This window comes from Passer montanus, unplaced genomic scaffold (assembly GCF_014805655.1).
Source record: "Passer montanus isolate IOZ18808 unplaced genomic scaffold, ASM1480565v1 scaffold20, whole genome shotgun sequence".
In the NCBI taxonomy this organism is placed as follows: Eukaryota; Metazoa; Chordata; class Aves; order Passeriformes; family Passeridae; genus Passer; species Passer montanus.
Genome location: NW_024366592.1, coordinates 642,052 through 661,321, shown reverse-complemented (window position 1 = coordinate 661,321; position 19,270 = coordinate 642,052). Strand labels below are relative to the sequence as shown.

Genomic DNA, 19,270 nt, shown 5'->3' with positions numbered 1-19,270 from the left:
AACCTTATGTTAAGGACAAAAATTAAAAAGAATTTTAAAAAAACTGTTATGAAGTGGAGCATGTGGGTTTTAAGTGGCATAAACTGCTGGCAGCATATATATGAGAAATTATTTGTTTGTAAATTTGATCAAAGCCTCAGTGCTGGAGTAGCTATTGTTTTTCATTTGTCTATCTTTCAAAGGGCTAGTACAAATTACCTCCACTGAAAATTTTAAATGGTGAATACAAATTTGTTCATATTCATTCCTTTTTTTCCCCCTCAGGGTTTTTTTCTGGTTCAGGGTTGTTTTGGTTTTGTATTATGGAAGTGATGTTTTAGGAGAGGCTGTTGGTATTTTTCATGTTTGATAAAAATAACTAATCAGTGATGGTTTTGGGAGTTGATAGCTTGTTGAACTACTAGAAAGTTATAAACATATATATAGTGAAAAATACATGTTAAAGAGCAAAAAAAATCCTTTTTTTAGTTGGTAAAGAGGTAACAGGGGCTGGGTCTTGGTGGGCAGTAGAAAAAGAATGTTCTGGCTGAGTGCTTGCTGGACCAAAAGCTGTCCAAGCACAGCACAGTGGAGCAGTTCTAGACTGGTGAGAGTTCTGTTGGTGTGAAAATAATGCCATTATCTTTTGTCAGTATTAGAGGTAGTATAGGTATTATAATAATATAGCAACAAAAGTTAGTGTTTACTTGAATTGAGAAACACTGGCACATACACAGGTGGATGATCCTTTCAAATCAGCACCCTCCCTCTCTCACAAAATGAGATTTCCTTCCTTATCTAATAAATGGTTTGTAGAGTTCAAATCCTTAGACATAAAGGGTGACTCTTAAATACTTCAGTGTAAACAGCAAAGCCACCTTCAACATATCTCTCGATAAAATCCTGTTTTCTGCTTCTTACACTTGATTTTTCTAGCTTGTGTAGCAAGGTTTATATCCAAGGAGATTAAAAAATGTATTTTTCCCCTTACATAAGTGCTCAGTTTTCATGTTCAGCCTCCCCCAGCGATTGTTCACAGTCTGTCATCCAGTGAAATTAAAATAACTGTTCCCCCAAGGCCTCCTTCCACTTCATTCCCAAGATTCATCTAGATTCCCTTGGAAATGGGTAGAGGATGTAATGTGAAAAGCAGCATGATTCTGGCAGTGGGGAGGGTTGAAGCTGGGAATTCCCTCCACCTGCTCTGAAAACACCTCTGTCTATTCTGCTTCGAGATCCCAAATCTTCTCCCAGAAACAGAAGCCTGAGCAGCGTTCACTGGCTTGGGAAAGGAGGGAATTGCCACAATGTTCCCAGTGTTTGCAGCAAAGTGTGTCACTGACTGAAGCAACACAAAATATGCTTTATAAATAAAATTAAAATAAGCAGGCAAAGGAGCAAAGAGTAATCACTGAGGGAATAAAGGATAGCAAGCAAAATATTTTTATAGGAGGAAGGATGCAGAAAAGCAGGAGGAGAGTAGGGATAAGTAGTACTGTAAATAACATAGATCTGCTGTGTTCTAATGACTTTTTACTAGCAGTTAAGTTTAGATTCAGGTGACTTCCCAAGAGAACTGGGAGATCTAGAACGAGTTCCATTTAAAAAAAAGCATTATTCCCAAATATAACCTGTGCTAGTCTACCCTTCCTGTACAGTGTAATTTGGATTCCTACATTGCTATATGTTTCCTTGAAGACTCTTGTGCCTGGAAATGTATCTTTGTGCTTCTGTCTCAGTCTGAGTTACTGATTCTGGAAAACAGACTTAAGTCTCCTTTTGGAAGAGCCCCTGGAGAGTCGTGCTTGATCGCTTCCCACAAATCCTGAGGCTGACTGCACTTTGTCTAACATAACTTCTCTGAGAACCTGAAGGGCTAGGAGGCAAAGAGTGGTAAATATTCAGCTGCTCCTTCAGAGGATGGAGCCCTCACATTTTGTGCACTGCAAACTCGTAAGAGGATTTTGTCCAGACAGTGCCATAGGCAAACCCCAATCTCCTATTTTATACACAAGGGTAGTTCTGCCAGACATGGTCTAGTCAGCGTAAAGAATAATGTGAATTCTCTGTTCCTACCCTAAAATTAATCTATATCACAAGGATTTTGAAATATTGCTGTTCCTGTGGCAGCTGGGCTCTGGCTTGAAGTGCTTGGCAGAAATTGCCCTCCAGTTTCCGTGGTTGATGGGACAGAGCAGAGTGACACTTGGAACAGAAAGTGACAGAACTAAGAGAAGCAGCTCCTGGCACACTTATTCCTGTTCCTAGCCAAATGACAGGCTTGCCTGTCACTGGGTCGTGTCTTTTGAAGCTCCTCTTGTTCTGGGAACCCATCATCATCATCACACAGTCAAGTTGCACTGCTGCTCCCTCTGCCAGCCCAGGAGCTCTCCCACCCTGCTGCCGAGGGCAGGCCCTCTGAAAACAGCCCATCCCATATCAGAACTAGCTCTGACTAGAGCAGAGGCCAGACCAGGGGACCTGCAGAGGTCCCTGCTGGCATCAGTGACCTGTTTCTGTGCATTGCAAAGGAATCCTGTGGCTGCCTTGGCTTCTTTACTGATCCCTTCAGTCCTGGAGCCAGCAGGACACTCCTTAGGTAAGGGCTTGCAGGAAGAGTGTTCTTACCTGTGGGAAATGGATTTCTAGAGAATTTTCAAAGCCTGACAGGAGGGTTACATAGTATGTATCTGTATGTAAACTTTGAGATAAGAAATGCTGCCTAGGAAATGCCATGAAATAAGACAGACACTGTAGAGAGACATGGAGCTAGAAACAAGTTTCAAAGGATGGTTTTGTAAATAAGACTGGATACTTTGGAGAAATAGAACTATGAAATATGCATTGTAGTGGGACCACGAGGGGTAATTTTAGAGGATTGGCTTTAAGGCATTTACGACATAGTATGGCAAAAGTTGATAAACCAAGAAGCTCTTATAATGCATTGTAATTAAGAAATAGTTTCTGATTGTGATGGCAATGTATTATAACATCTGTATCGTCTCACCCTTCACATGAGACTGAAATAGAATAGAAGTTGTTAAAACACCTCTCAGTTGCCCCATCTCTGGGTCAGAAAAAGGCTTAATCCAACACTGATTGTTGGGAGGATTGAGAATGTTGTGAGTGTTTTCCAAATAACCAGTTTTGTAGTAGGTGCCTTCTCCTGTGTGGTGGCTTTCACCAATACCTTTCTGCAGGGTTCCACACAGGTTGTGTTCAGCTGAGACAGTGTCATGGTGAAACCCACAGCACAGGGGCTTTTACATTACAATAAGAACAATTAGCACAGAAGTAGGGATGTGCTCTCTTTGTAGCATCTGAAGAAACCAAACCTGAAGGCAAGCTGAACAAATCCAAAATTATTTAAAAGAAAAAAAAAAAAAGCTAGAGGGACTGAGTTCAATACTGCTTAAATGGAGAGTTTTTTTCTTTTGTTCTTTCATTTGTTTCATTTTAGAGTTCTATCATTTGTTTCAGTCAGTCCTTTTACAAATATATAATGGAAAATGTGAAGAAAAGTTAAAATTAATACCTTTAAGAGAAATACCTGATTATTCCATTCTGTCCACATTGCCAGTCATATGTTTGCATATAAAGTTTCTGCAGGAAGGCAGAAAACATAACATTCAATGATGAAATTGTTTGAAAGACAGCTTTATAAAAAGCCATAAGTTACAAGTGACAGCAAATGCTCTTTAGAGTAAGAAACCAGTAGTTTTCAATTAGTGTTAAATGAGAAATTATGTTATGTCAGCTGATATTAAATCGGTATAAATGTCTGGATTAGAACAAAATTATCTGATGTCTGGAAGAAAAAATTTAATTTACTGAATTGATATTAATCAGCCTCATTAGCTGTAGTGTGGCAGCTGCCATCTTGGCTAATGAAGAAAGGGATTTCCACAGTCAAATTCATTGGCTTGGATTAACTGAAAGAACAGTCCTTCATCATGAGTGTTGTAACACATCATACATTTTTAACTGAAGGAAGACCTTGTTTGTACTTCAGCAAGGGACGTGGGGCTCTGTCTGGGAAAAAAGGCTCTGCCATTTGCAAAAATTATCCTGTGAGCACTGGGCATGCAGAAGGTCACACAGTAAAGAAGATTTCGACATTTGTGTAGCATTTCCTTTATGGAGTGTGGTATTAGAAGTCAGTATTTATTCTTCTAAACCTGCTCCACACTGTCATTCATTGGGTGTGACGATTTCTATCAGGAAAAGCACTTTAATTTAATTAAACTCGTCACTTTTGAGTGGCTCACACAGCACTCAGATCTCATTTGTGGATAGGGCAGTTTGTCAAAGTGGCCACAGTGGCGAATATTCCTGACCTGTCAGTGCCGTGTTGTGTTTGTCACTCAGAGGGACATTGCTTGGTCATGGAAATGGAGCCTCATTCAAAGGATGCCCCATTTTAAATATTTTTTTGCATCAATTCAAAGCTGACACATGCTGTCTTCAGCTGCTGCCCAGCTTTGTTATTAGGAGGTTTTTTTTCAGACCAGCAATTTAAAGATGATTTAAACAATAATTTGCCTGGCTCACCCACGGCTGCCACCCCATGTGTATTGCTGGTAGGAAAAACATGGCATTTACCCATTTGGCATGCACAGGTTTTTTGGTCTGTCAGCAGAGTACACATTTTGATGAAGTGTGGCTGATTGAGGGGTATTCACAGAGCATGGATATGGTAGGAGAGGAGAGGAAAGATGGGAACTCTGTGTCTCAGTCCAGCTGCATCCTCACAAGGGCAGCACTCGGGGTGAGAGAGATGCCAACAGCAGAGCCAGGGAGCTCCAAAGTCCCAGGAGCATCCTGTGTCAGCTGGCTGATCTATATTTATTCTATTTATTCTGCCAATGCAGTGACTGCCCCTGGAGAGCTTGCTCCACTCTTTACCTGACTCAGGACATATGGAAATATGACATCTGCTTGCTGCAATAATAGTACCACAAATGTGATTGTGAATCTTGGAACCACACCTGGACTTTTTATCACAAAAACTGAATCTTAATTCAGTTTTCTTAGGAGTAAAAAATCTGCCTGGGGCTGTTATTTTCTCCCATATGATTGAAAGATGCTGGAGAGATGGGCTCCTATATGGGATGGGAAGGAGGTGGCAATGTTATTAAAAAGACCTATTTGCCATGGCATTTACCTCTGGCATAAGAGCAGCTTAGAAATAAACACAGCATTCTGTGGAGAGCTTATGAGAAATAAATCTCTCTTCTTTTGACAAAGAAAACAGAAGCGCAGAGAAATAAAATAATTTTACCAAGGTTACTTATCAAGTAAAATTCAGGATGTATTTTCATTCTTCTATCTGCCTTAAATTCTTATGACATGAAAATCTATGGATTTTAACCCCAAGGTTAAAATTCAGTTTGATCTGAAGAGGCTGATGTAAGATTTCCTTGGTAAAAGCTTAAGAAGCAACATCATCTTGCTTAGGAGTTCATTAAAAAGGATTTTACTTTATTCTAAAGTTTATTCAGATCTGGTCCCACAGCTGAACATGTCTCAGCAGAGCTGAGATGGACTTTTAAACCTGGATGAAACTCAGTGTCGACTCCCAGCAATGAAAGAGCAGCGAGGTGTCTGAAGTGAGATTATTTCAGCAAGCCTGTGCAAACCAAGCCAACCCAATTTCATGTAAGTTTCTGCCTCATTTTCCTACTGTGCCTGCCCTCCAGCTCTTCTGTTTTCCATGGTAACTAGGCCAGCTGTCGACTAGGAAAATACCCTGGGGCCATCTAAAAAAGAAAGCTTTTCTCTTACTAATATCTTACAGCAAGCTTTCCTTGGTACATGAGCTTAACTTCAAATTCCCACTTCTCTATTTACAAAGCCAATATTTGGGGGCAATAAAGCAGTGAAATGGAAGGAAAATCAGAACCAGAGCAGTATTTAAAAAGGAGAAATCTAAAGTTATTTCCATTTCTGCTCTGCTCTATCTTTGCAAGAGGTACTATTGATATGCATAACATGGAGCAAAAACTTAATAGAGACTAAGAAAAAAGGAAGAAAAATAAAACCAGAGAGGAAGAAATAAAACAGGCTTAGAAAAGGTATGAAGATAACATATTCTTCTTTGCCATGTAAATGCTTGTTCTTCTTTCCTGTCATCATCTTTCATGGTCACCTCTCTTTTAATTAAATTAAAACATGATAGCTATCATCTTATTTGAAAAGGATTGCAGAGTAACCTTATGCATAAGGAGAGCTGTAATGTGAAGAGATTTCTCCCTTAAAGGACTCAGAATCATGAAAAGATGAAAAAGTGTGATTTGGACTCTAAAGACTCCCCCACTGAAAACTCTGATTTTCTCTCTGCTATTCCCTGAAAACAAATTAGTTATTTTGGAAGCCTAAAGGACTGCATGTCCCCATGATGCCACTTTGGAAGTTGTCTCCAGTCATTCTATTGACAAAGTCACCCAGGTAGAGGCACAGAGCTAGCAGAGCACTGTGATCCCATGGTCTGATCCCTGCATCCTTTGTTGTGCAGCACTCAGCTGCCACACAGCAAATTGTCACCAAAAGGAGACTCAACATCTTGCAGAAAGCACACTCTGTCAGACATGAGAGGTCTTGTAATTACACTGAGCTACCAGGATTGCTGAAACACTTACAGCAGCACCTGCTGGGCTCAAGTTTCCTCCCTGTTCCTGTTAGGCACTGATTTGAATAAAGTTCCCTTTGATAGATATTGGGAAAATAAGATAAGCTGGCCTGCTAGCTTACAGCAGTGATGAAAGCACAGATCCAGAAGACAGACATGTCAGGAAATAATGTGGGATCAGTTCTTGTTGTATCTGTGTTACCTGTGCTTAAAACACTGTGTTCCTCTTCCAGAGAGGTAGAAGGGATGATGCCTTAAAAGAAACATTAACTCCCTATGTGTTTGAAACATATCAAATCTCAGACATCCCTCTGCTGCTGTTGACATCTGAGCACCTTTTCTCTAAAAATCTGAGACTCTAATTGAAAGAGAACAGCTTTGAATGTAGACATTGTTCAACAAAGCAAATTCTTGTAACTGAATTCAGAGCAAATAGGAAAATTAACAGCTCTGCAGAAATAAGTCCTTTTAAATGTCATAATATTTGAAAAACAATGACAGTGTCTTATCCTATTTCCCCATCCCCCCTAAACCAAACTCTCCCTTTCCCATGCCCAGAGTCATAAAAAAAAAATGTAATCAGAATACTCTAGGATTATAAAGATCTGGCTCAGAATTTATGAATAAAATCTGGCACTGCTCCTGTTATGAGCAGCCTTAATGACCTTGTAGAAAGACAATTTCAGTTTTCTCCCTGAAGCTACTTCTGTGTTAGATATTAATGTCATGCTGTAACCCCAGGTGGCAAGCAAATCCTACACTGTCCCCTGCAGTGGGATGGGGGAGAGAATTAGGAAAGTGATAAAATTCATGGATGGAGATAAAGACATTTGAACAGGTATAGCAAAAGCTGTTGCAAAGGAGAAGCATGGAACAAGGAATTCCTTGGGCAGGCAGGTGTTCAATGACACCATCACTCATTGGTGGTTGAGAAGACAAACACCATCACCCCAAATTTTCTCCCTTCCTCCTCCTTCCCCATCTTTGTTTGCTGAGAATGATCCATGTGGTCTGGGACATCCCTTGGTCAGCTGGGGTCAGCTGTCCTGGCTTTCCAACTTTTTGTGCACCCCCAGCCCTCTCACTTGTGGGTTGGGGTGAGGAGCAGAAAAGGCCTTGGCTCTTCAAACACTGCTCAGCAATAACTAAAACTGAATTATCACCTGTTTCCAGCACAAATCCAAAACACAGCCTCATACCAGCTACTGGGAAGAAAATAAGATCTACCCCAGATAAAACCAGCACAACCAAAAAAAAAAATAACCAACAAACAAAGTAAAGTGGTGTAACTCGTTTAATTCTGCATTTTTGTGTACATTTGCATTGCCCAGTGCATGCAGAACCATTCAGAATTAGTTCTGTGTCTTACATTGTGTTTTATAGTGTCATGAGGGATTTTTTTTTTGTTCAGCTGTGAAGCTAATGGGAACCACAGATGCTATCCAAAGCCATTTTGATAGACATAAACTACCCAAACAATAGGCAGTTGAAGAAAAAACATTTTCAGTTTCTCCTCAGTGTATTGCTGTGATAACTGTGTCCTAAATTCAGAAACAGTACAAAGCTTTGCAAGTCCATTGGCTCTCATGGACTGCTTCATCTGAATTAATTTTGCATTTTATTTATGTAGTTTGAAAGTAGAATAGCTTAGTCACCTCCTGAATTCAATTAATTGCTGGCATATTGGACAGCATCCCAATAAAGCCATTGGGTCTGCTTATTTTAGTGGTGATTATCCCATCTAATCCCATTCCCTGCTCACTCCCAGTGCAGTTCCCCACTGGGAAGAAGACAACAATTTCTGTTATGCCTGGAATGAATGGTGCATTTCAGTTCCTCTGCATGAATTTACTCTGAACTCTCACAGTGACAGATTGTTGGACAATTTCAGGCTTTGCTGATGCTGGTGTAAGATACTGCATGAAATTCTGACAACAATACGTCATTTGTTCCGAGGAGAAAAACTGCAGTTTTGGAAAAAGCACAGACAGGGACGTACTCAGTCACGTGAGGAAGGCACTGGCAAAAATGGAACCAGACTTTTCAAAATTCATGCCAGAATTGAACGCCAAGTTTCTCATTGAATGGAAAATAATACTGTTCAATTGATAATGATCATGAAGATATTAAATGCAATGCCTTGTTAAAAAATATTCTTTTTTTCTTATTTCCAATTGCAGTTTTTGGAGAGGAGATTTAATCACTCTCTTTAAAGAGGCAGTGGTGGTACTTCTTTATTCATAATATACTATGAATATTCATGTATTCAAAACCAGTCAGACCAACAGTTGCAAGTCTGAGCTTAAGTCACCCTCAGTATTAATGACACTTTGGGGTGAAGGATTTAATTTCTGTAGCTTTGGATTAATGTTTTATTAGGGTGGCATCTTTGGTGGACCCTACTCAGAGATTGGGAAGTTATGTAAGGTTAGTACTGCTGTACACAAACTACCACTAAATTGTGTTGTGTTGGTGTTCTGCTGGAGAGGTTATTTTGTTTGTGATAGTGTGTTAATTTCTGCTTTCAGATCCCACCCAATAAAGAGAAGCAGACTAGAAAAAGACACACTTTGTTAACAGGTTTTTTTATTTTAATTTTTTTACCAGCTGGAGCAGAAAGAGACAGACACTTAGCCCTGCTTTTTACTGGATGATTCTTGTAGCACTTAATATTGATGTTGTCATATCCATTCAACAAATTGGAGAAGACCTTCTGGGGCTGATTGTTTCTTACTTAAACCTTAGACAACCAGCTTCTATCTCAGCTAGTGATAGTGGTACCTGTGCACCATTATACTTTCAATTAATTCTTGATACAGTTCACTTTCAAGGTTCATTTCATTTCTGTTTCACTCTCGAGCTCTTTCTCCTCCAGACAACAGCGGGTTTATCTGGGATTCATTTTCTCAATGCAAAGTGTGTGCAGCTAGCTGTATTACATATCAAATAAAACATTTTTCTGCCAGGCAGCCTCAGCAGGGTTTGGGGTTTTTTTGTTTGTGATAGTGTGCTAATAAATTTCTGCTCTCAGATCTTACCCCATAAAGAGGAGCAGACTAGAAAAAGACACACTTTGTTAACAGGTTTTTTTATTTTAATTTTTTTACCAGCTGGAGCAGAAAGAGACAGACACTTAGCCCTGCTTTTTACTGGATGATTCTTGTAGCACTTAATATTGATGTTGTCATATCCATTCAACAAATTGGAGAAGACCTTCTGGGGCTGATTGTTTCTTACTTAAACCTTAGACAACCAGCTTCTATCTCAGCTAGTGATAGTGGTACCTGTGCACCATTATACTTTCAATTAATTCTTGATACAGTTCACTTTCAAGGTTCATTTCATTTCTGTTTCACTCTCGAGCTCTTTCTCCTCCAGACAACAGCGGGTTTATCTGGGATTCATTTTCTCAATGCAAAGTGTGTGCAGCTAGCTGTATTACATATCAAATAAAACATTTTTCTGCCAGGCAGCCTCAGCAGGGTTTGGCCCCTTCCCTGCATAGTGGAGCATGGTCTTTGTTTTCACTGATCCGGTAATTTTTTTGTGAGTCAGCAGGACATGAATTCCACAGTTCAGGCATTCAGTAGGAGTGGGAGGAGCTGCCTTGATTGAATCTACTGAATCAAGTGATTTGTCTCAATGCAGATTGTATTGTGGTGCTCATAAAGAGCTTTAGGAAGTTAGAAAATAATGGCAATGTTGTGTTTCTCAAGCCTAACTCCCTTACTTTATATGTCTGCAACAATATTTTGTTGTCAAAGGGAGATCAATGTGATGGACTTTGTTTTATGCTATTAAAAAAAAATCAGAAAAAAGCAAATTAATCACACGTTATGTTAAAACAAAATTTCGCTTTACGCAGAGTTATATTTTGTTCAAGGGTAATGCTTTAGAAAATGAGTCTATAAAAGCAGCTCTGTTTTATGAGAAGCAGCATGTGGAACTGGCTGCAGGTTTCTCATGTGAGAGGGCTGAAGAGCCAAAAGTGGACAGGTGCTTCAAGCACCTCAACAGCTGCTGTTTCTTCATCTTGGAGACTTATTGGTGACAAAGATTCAGAGAAATAGAATTTCTCTGAATTCTACAAAACAAGCTTTCATTCTCTTCTTGTTCTAGACTAGAAATGAAGATGAAATATCAGCAGATGAAGCAGAGCTTTGCCTTTTTTGCCTCTCCCTTCCTGCTGGCTTTGTACTTGGTCAAAAAAAAGAAGAACAAAAGGAAGTTCAGTCTTTATCCTTCCAGTCAGGTTGATGTCCTCGCTCTGTTTTTCTGTAAATCTGTGGAAAATGCTGGGTACTCTCTTGGGAGAATTGCAATTTCTCTTCCATCCTTCTTGCACAGTAACTTCTGCCTAATTGACTTTGCTCCCATTTTCCCCTACAGAAATGATATTGTTCTCAACGTGCCAGGTGTTTTGTGCTTCTCACCTGTTAGTTTGTTTTCATGTCTGTTATCTTTTTATGTCTGCAATGCCTCAATAGTTCTACCCACAATGGCGTGGTTGTTTCTGTGTTTCTGTTTCCTTTTCTTTGATTAGTAGTACATAAATCACACCTTTCTAGAGTTTGGGACTGGCTGTCCAGTGTCTACTACTGGGGAGATAAAAGTTAAAAAAGCAGAGAGGTTTTGCAACTGAGTAATTAGTTAATAGCTGAAGTTTGGGAGTGTTGTCCAGTATACAACTGGGGAGATAAAAAAGGAAAGAGAGGTTTTACTTGCAGCTGAGTAATTAATTAATAGCAGCAGTTGCCCACTCATCCTCATGACCTGTCACAGGGTAGATAAGAGTCTTTAATCTTCAGCTGTACATTTTTGTCATCTCTGTCATCCCTGTGTCTCTGGGGAACTCGCACTGAGACTTAAGGAGCTGCAAAGCCTGAGTGAAGTCCTCCAGGCAAGCCAGCCCTGTTCCTTGCTCTCCTGTTTAAGAATGCAAACAGTAAAATGTTTTCTTCAAGGAGCAGAAAATGAAAGCAGTTAAAAGCTTCAGGCGTGTGCCACAGCTCCATGGCACAATAAAGCACCAAGGACAGATTAGGAGTTTTGCAGGATGTCTAAGGATAATTAAGACAGATGGCAACCTCAGACATAGAAGCTGTACAGTGGTAGAGAAGTGCTTTTGTGTGCTAATCTTTGATATGAAGGGCTGCAGAGAATAATTTTAAAGCAATTATTGCCATAATGAGCAGCAGTCTTGTACCATTGTTTTCTTCTTTTGTGATCTGTCCTGCCTCCAGCTTAGCAAAACAGAAAACAAACATGAAGTGCACCTTCAGAACAAGGTCAGGTTTACCAAGGATTGACCAACAGCAGAAAGTACCTCAGCACTCACCTTATACCCCTAAGGCACCTTGTTTTTATGGTGTGTCTCTGAATTCATAAAAACATTTGCAGAATGTACAGTGTGTGCTGGTAAGCACACACTGTAATAAATCCCAGAGAAGCACTTGGAAACAAATTAACCAGGGTCACTCTCCTGATGTAGTGTCTAAATGACCCAGTACAACTGCCCTGCTCCTTTGTAACAGGTAGGGGCTAAACCTGCAGTAAGATACTGCAAATCCTGCCCTTTTCTTCTTGGGGTTGGGTTGGTTTTTTTTTTTTTGTTGTTTGACAGGTTACCTGTGAGCTCATCTGTCCTGTCAGGCATCGCTCCCCAGCTCACCCTGCTCCCCTTCCTGAAGGAGACCAGGAACAGGTGTTCAAGCAGCAGAGTTGTCTGAGCCACCTCACTCCTTCATTCGTCTGCCAAATCCTACCCAGAGAGCAGACTGTGTCAGCTGCCCTGTCTTCCAGCACCTCAGAGGGAGGATGAGGCCAGCTCACCTGTTTTTCCACCAAGACCCATCCAATCTCCTTCCTTTTTTTTAAAACTTAATTACCTTCTTCTCTATATCTGCTAGGTTTAGCCCTGGTTCTCTTTCTCTGACCCAGCAGCCTGACTCAATTCCACTTTCCTGTCTTCCCTGTGCCAAAAATCTCTCAGCCCTCTTGCATTTCTACGTGCATGCAGGGAATACACACACACACACAGCCCTGCAGCTGTGAGTGCCAGGAAATGGGGCTGGAGCCCCTTGCAGGCATGGAGCAGGTGTGTGCAGAGAGGAGAGGCAGCTGCTTGGAGAAGGCAGAGGCATCTTTCAAGGCACCCCTGTACCTGACTTACGTCATTTCCAGATTTCTGGTTAACTTCCTTTTGTACTATTTCACAAAAGTGACTTGTGGATGGTGTCTGAGTTTGCCAGGCCCTGCTGAGAACGAGGGGGTTTGTTCCAAATCAGAGAACCTGAAGAGTAAGGAAGCTTCTCTGTTGTTAGGAGCAAGATGCATCTAGACCTGGCATACAGGCTTTTGTACTGAGTTCTGTCTTGCAGAATCCTCTGAAAATTATTCAGGAAGAAACAACTTCACGTGTTTCTTTACTGGCAGCCTTGGGTTTTTAAACCATCCCAATTTTGTCTTCCTCTGTCACAGCTAGGCATCCTGTTCTAACTTGAAAATTTCATTAGTGTCTTGAGCACTTCTCAACCTCACAACTTCAGAAGCTGCAGATTTTCCTATTTCTGCTGAGTTCTCACCATGGCAGGGTGAAGATGTGTGTGCCAGCAAGCTGGGAGGACAGAACTGCAGCAACATATTCATTCATTTGTTGGATAAACATTTCAGGAAAGACTACACTGAGTCATCACATTAAAAGCTGTCCTGTACATCCTCTCTGGGACCACTTTTATAGAATAAATGTAGAAGTCAGAGCCAGTTAGTGCAAATCATTTTGCAAAGGAAGCTCTGCAGGCTTTTAGGAGCACACCTGCACATACATGCTCTGATCTCATGTACACCTTATGGATAAGCTCTCTGAACCTGGCCCATACTCCTTTCTCAGAAAGGAAAAAGGAATTGTTATCTCATATGTGTGTATAAGCTTATTTTCTGTAAAAGCTCAGCCACAAAAATAATCAAAACATGGTTCTTCCATGTTGATCTGTGTTTTAAACAGAGCTACTCCCTTGTGATGCATGGAGTAGCTCTGTTTAAAATACTGAACCAATTTGATTTTGCCATTTTGCTTGCTGTATGTGAAATCCTAAGCCTTTCATTTTAAGGAAATAAGAGCTGGTTTAATGTTCTCTGTATCTGAGAGGATTAAAAGGATATCTCGAACATGAAGAGGTAGCCTTTATGGATTCCCTAAATATGTAGTACTAAAAATGGAGTAGGTGAATGAATATGATTTAGATACTCAGGAGCTGATGCCAGTGCAAGCCTTAGTGCAGACAAGGCTCTGCACCAGCATTTCATGTCCAGTTCAAAACAGATATCACAGTGATAGTTTAGGTGCATTTGTATTTGCAGGACAGAAGTGAAAAAGTTCAATCTGACTGTGTGCCAGGAAAAATGCACTGTTTGGCTGGGCTGAGACTGAGCTGGGCTTTGCTTTGATAAACTATAATTTCTGCCCACATGACAATTGGACTGTACCAGTGATGCTTTTATTTAAAGGATAATCACCAATCCTTTGTTTAAAGTATAATCACCAAGCCTCTTCCTGACTTGCTGTTGAGGTGGACTGAGTATGTTTTTACTTTAAATAATCTTGTTTGCCTACAGCTGAGCTAAAAAGCCACTGCAGAGTGCAATGCAGTGCCCTAAACACAGGTTATTTTAGACAGCACAGGGAATCTGAGACATCTGCATGGCAGTGGCACACATGAGATGTTGCTCTAGGGGAGCAAGGCAGCAGCAGCTGGAGGAAGTGGATTTCCTAGGATATCCCAAATGGTAAAAGCTATTGACATTTAAGCAGATGAATGGCATCCTGTGGAATCTTGGACTTGCTCTGATGGAAATAGGAAGGAATATCCACTGCCAGGTGAGCATGTGCTCTCAGCCTTCCTCTTTTTTATGAAAGGTTCAGGGTAACAACACAGCAGCCTGTATGTGTTCAGGTTTGCCTTCCACCAGGCAAATTTGTATTTTCTTCAAATCTAAAATGTAATTATTTGTTTCTACTAGTCTACAGTGAAAAAAAAAAAGGCATTTCAGACTTCTCCAGGGAGTGTTGATGATAAACTTTTCATATCGCTCCCCTTTCATGTCTAGGCATTTCTGATAGAAACACCAATCATTCTTTAAGGATTTTTAAATCCTCAGATGTTCAGAGGTTTTGTGTAGCTGGAAAGAGTTTTCAGAAACCGGGAGGTGATGTTGTTCTGCCTTGAATTATATAGGAAAAAGGACCTAGAAAAATAATTGCTTCATGAAAGGTCCCTCGTGACAAAAAGAGGCATGTGCTGCAGTAGCAATACTGTAATGCCTTATATATGATTGTTATTATATGTCATATATATTATATTACATATGATATTTGAAGGAGTTGAAGTGTCTATAGGAATTATTGGTTTTCACCCTTAAATATCAGTGCTTCAAATAATTTCTTGTTTTTAGTGATGTGACATATGTCACATATTCATTTGTGTGCCTTGAAAGTCAAATGCTTCTCTGATTTCTGTCCTGTAAAAAGTGGCATTATTTTTTTTTTTTAAGGAGGGGAAGCAGGATTAAGATTCAGACATTTATAAGGGATTTATGGTCTGAGATGTTCTCAAGGGTGAAGTTGTGAGGGGGAGAGTTCACACAAAAGCAAAGAACAGTTCACCTGTCCTTCAGGCAGAGGGAAATCCCAGGGTGTTAACAACACTACAGACCTGGTGATCCCATCTACACTTACAGAAATAAATCAGTGTACAAAACCTCTGGCCTGCATGAGGAAAACCTCTCCCAATGATCAATTTGATTAACTAAAAAACTTCTCTAAACTCCCCAGATTTCCTGATCCAAATAAATGCATAATTAGAGAAGATTTCATGGTGATTATTATTAAAAAGAGTATGGGTTTGGCTTTATTTCTGATTTTATGTTGGCAGTAACTCCAGTTCCAAAGCTTTTGCAGGCTTCAGAAGAACTAAAAGCTGAGTTTTGCTTTAGACCAGCACATACCAGTAAAGAAGGGAATAAAATGGGCTCATTTCACTCTTTTTAGCAGTATAGCCAATTTCAAAAATGTCTCCTCAGCTTAAAATAGCGAAAGTTTCTAGAATTGATGGTACATCTGAGACTAAAACAGCCTTTAAATGCACCTCCTGAAAGCTGAAAGATGTGTTTGCTTGTATAAATGAACTGGCAGGAGAAAAAAAATATTTAGGAATATATATTTAATATTGGCCTTCAAAAATGGAACTTCTTTTCACTTTGTTAACTTTTCTTGCAGAAATAAAAAGCAATACAGGCATTGCACTATGTGTGACAATAAGAAATTACAGTTTTCTGTTTATTCAACACGTTTGGAATCTCATTATTATCAAATGGAACTTGAGTCTCATTGCCTACAAGCCACAACAATTTTTTTCATTCTCTGCTGCCCAAAGTGACCAAATGTAGATTAGTCTGGAGTTTATTGTTCCTGCTAGAACTGATATAGAATAAAATTCATTTTTAGATACACAGGGGTTTTTTTTTCCCTCCTTCCTTCAGGCTGCTGAAGAATGCACAGAATGAAGTTCATTTCAGAATGTGGTATAAGAAACTTCTGGCTGCTCTCCAATTCTGTGCTGGACAGTCCCTGAACAATGAGTTTTCTAAGGAAGAAAAACTCATCAGAATTCTGGAAGACATTGCCACAAAAGTGAAAGCTGCCAGTGACCCAAAAAGAAAGGTTTGTTAAAAAATACTGCCCCTTCCCTCTAAGTGTTTGTAGGGAATTTTATTTTTTTCTAAGGTAACACAATTTTCTTTTAATACCCTTTACATAAATAAACCAAAGACTTAACTAAACTTTATATAAATTTTTCTGCTCTGAAAACAGGTAATAGATATTTGATGGGACAGCTCTCATCACTGTTACTCCGGAGGTCTGCAGATCTTTTAAGCCATTTGAATTCCATCATCAGTGGTTTCTCAAATGTACTTGGAGGTGGCCAGAAATAATGGCAATAAGGCTGATTATCATTTCACTGAGAGGAATGCTCACATTCAGCACCTCACCCCAAAATATTTCACTCCTGTAGAGCTGCAGCATTTCTTGAAAGCTTTACTAGCAGTTGTTCTTGGCAGGCTGGACGTATTTCTTAACAAAGACAACCAGAGTGGAATGTAGCTAATATCTCAAGTACAGCCCTCAGCAATGAACACTGAACACATATCTGCAGAGATGCCTCCCTGACACACTTGCAGTTGTCTTCTCCAGTGGGTGCAGCTTTTATATTGCATAGGTATTTTTCCAGTTCTGAATTGTTAATTTTCCAGGACAGCTGCTGTTTCTTAGCTGGTGGGTAAAACTGCTTCTTGTTGAAATCTCAGCAAGGCAGAGCAGAAAGCCAAATAAAAATATACTTGCCACTGCTGGTTATCATGAACGATATCATGAATCTTTCTGCCTTGTTAAGGATTCAAAGGTTTTCAAAGGGTTTCTCAGAAAACTCTCAGTGCTGCCACTGAGAGCAGCAAAGTAAACATGGAAGTAAAAGGACAAAAATATTTGCAGAAGGAAAGTCCATGCAAAGAAGAAGAAATAGTAGTAATACATTATGCATTACTAATACATAATTCAGATTTTAGAGATTAATATCGAGGCTGCAGTTACTATGATACCGAGAAGCTCCCAAATCTTGCAGTTAACAGAATTAGGCAAGGGAGATCACAGTGTTGAGGCAACAAGCAACAAATTGGGAAAATCTTAGGGAAGGCAAAAAATCCCATGAGATACAGCAGAGCAATACACAAGGCTAATCGACCTCTAATGAAGGGTGTTGAATCACAGAATCACAGAATGGTTTGGACTGCAAGGGACCTTAAAAATCATCCAGTTCCAACCCCCAGCAATGGACAGGGACGCCTTCCACCAGATCAGGTCGCCCCATCCAGCCTGGTTTCACAGGTAGAGATTTTTTCTGACATCCAATCTAAACCTTCAGTCTGAAGCCATTCTCCCTTGCCCTGCCACTCCATGCTGTTGGAAACAGACTCTTTCCATGTGAACCTATGGTGCAGTATGAGCTGGTAGCACATCCAGGCAGAAGAAGACATCAATGTGGAGTAAAATTACAGCTCTTATTTTTAATACCCCAGTGTGACCTCATTAGCTGTTGTAAGGTCACAGAGATGCTGCCAGCTCTGGAAATTGCATTGCTTGTTTAAAGTACAGAATGGCAGTAAAAAATAAATAAAAAAAATATTAAAAAGAAAGAAATAAATAGCTGTTTTTGTGTTCTTTTGTGCTGCAGGAGGTGTTGCAGGTGGAGCTCAGCAGACTCCAGCAGTTCTTCCAGGAGGTGAAGCTCTGCCGGCTGCCCCTGAACCCCGCGCTTGTTGTGCAAGGCATAGAGGCAGATGTAAGTGTGATCCATCCCATCTTCAATTTTGGTCTTTAGTCTAGAGGGGAGAAGGAGAGAACGCCTGCATTCAAGTGATCAGGAAATGATTATAGTGATATCAAGCATAAATCATCTGGTTGATTCACATCCAGCCTAATCTCCTTCAAACCTTTGCCTTTGCTGAGGCAGAGGTGACAGGAGGGGTGGGGTGGCTGCTGCATGTGTGTCACACCAGCCAGAGATTTGACCTCTGAGCAGCCCATTCCCAGCTCAGCTGCCCTGTTGTGGTGTTGGCATTGGCAAGGACACCTGGGAGCTGGGACCTGGTTGCCACCAGGTAGCCTCTTGTATTTGCAGGGTTCCCAAAGTAAGGAATGATGAATCTGACTCTATGTTTTTAGCAGGCTAATTTATTATTTTATTCTTTATATTATATTAAAGAATACTATACTGAACTATACCAAAGAATACAGAAAGGATACAGACAGAGGCTAAAAGATACTAAAGAAAAACTCAAGACTCTTTCCAGAGTCCTGACACAGCTTGGTCATAATTAGCCAATAAGTCAAAACAATTCACACCAGAAACCAATGAAACAATCACCTGTTGGATAAACAATCTCCAACCACATTCCAGAGCAGCAAAACACAGGAGAAGTAAATGAGATAATATTGTTTTCCTTTTTCTCTGAGGCTTCTCAGCTTCCCAGGAGAGAAATCCTAGCAAAGGGATTTTTCCAGAAAATATGACTGTGACAGTAGCTCTTGGTGCTTTTCCCATCCAAGACTCTCCCATGTCAGGTATGGGAGCAGCAAAAAGTCTGGAGTCAGCTGTCTCTTTGCCGAGTTGGCTGAGAATTGCTAAGATGTTAAATAGTCACACTGGCTTATCTGTATCTACGACCCCTGTTAAACATGACTTAAGGATAAAGGAAATAACAATGCTCTTCAGTGTTACTTGACTTGACTTTGCACTACTACAATTCAGTTATTCATTGTTCAGAAATATTTTCATAAACAACATAGAGCCAGGAGTTAGCTGATCTATCCTTGGAGAAGGAAAATGTATCCAGCATGAAGAAAAAGAAAAACCTGAACAGCCATATATATTGCCAGTTATGACTGCCTAATTACAGCAATTTGTGCCCTATTTTTGTTCTCTGGCTCATTATCCTTAGTAGACCTGATTCTAAGAGGTGCTGATCCTTTCAATTGCCTCTGACCTGTGTTTCTCCAAGTAATTGCTATTCAGCCTTGATCTGGCTGAGAACTGAGGTCCTCCAGCACCC

At 40.2% G+C, this 19,270-nt stretch overlaps 1 protein-coding gene across 1 annotated transcript in view; it reads left to right on the top strand.

The window, feature by feature from the left end:
* Positions 1-19,270, top strand: part of PIK3C2G (phosphatidylinositol-4-phosphate 3-kinase catalytic subunit type 2 gamma) — a 247,493-nt gene that overhangs the window by 146,773 nt on the left and 81,450 nt on the right. Inside the window, exons 23-24 of the mRNA XM_039708330.1 lie at positions 16,145-16,325; positions 17,893-18,000. Coding sequence (XP_039564264.1) covers positions 16,145-16,325; positions 17,893-18,000 — 289 coding nt within the window. The remainder of the gene's footprint in view (positions 1-16,144; positions 16,326-17,892; positions 18,001-19,270) is intronic.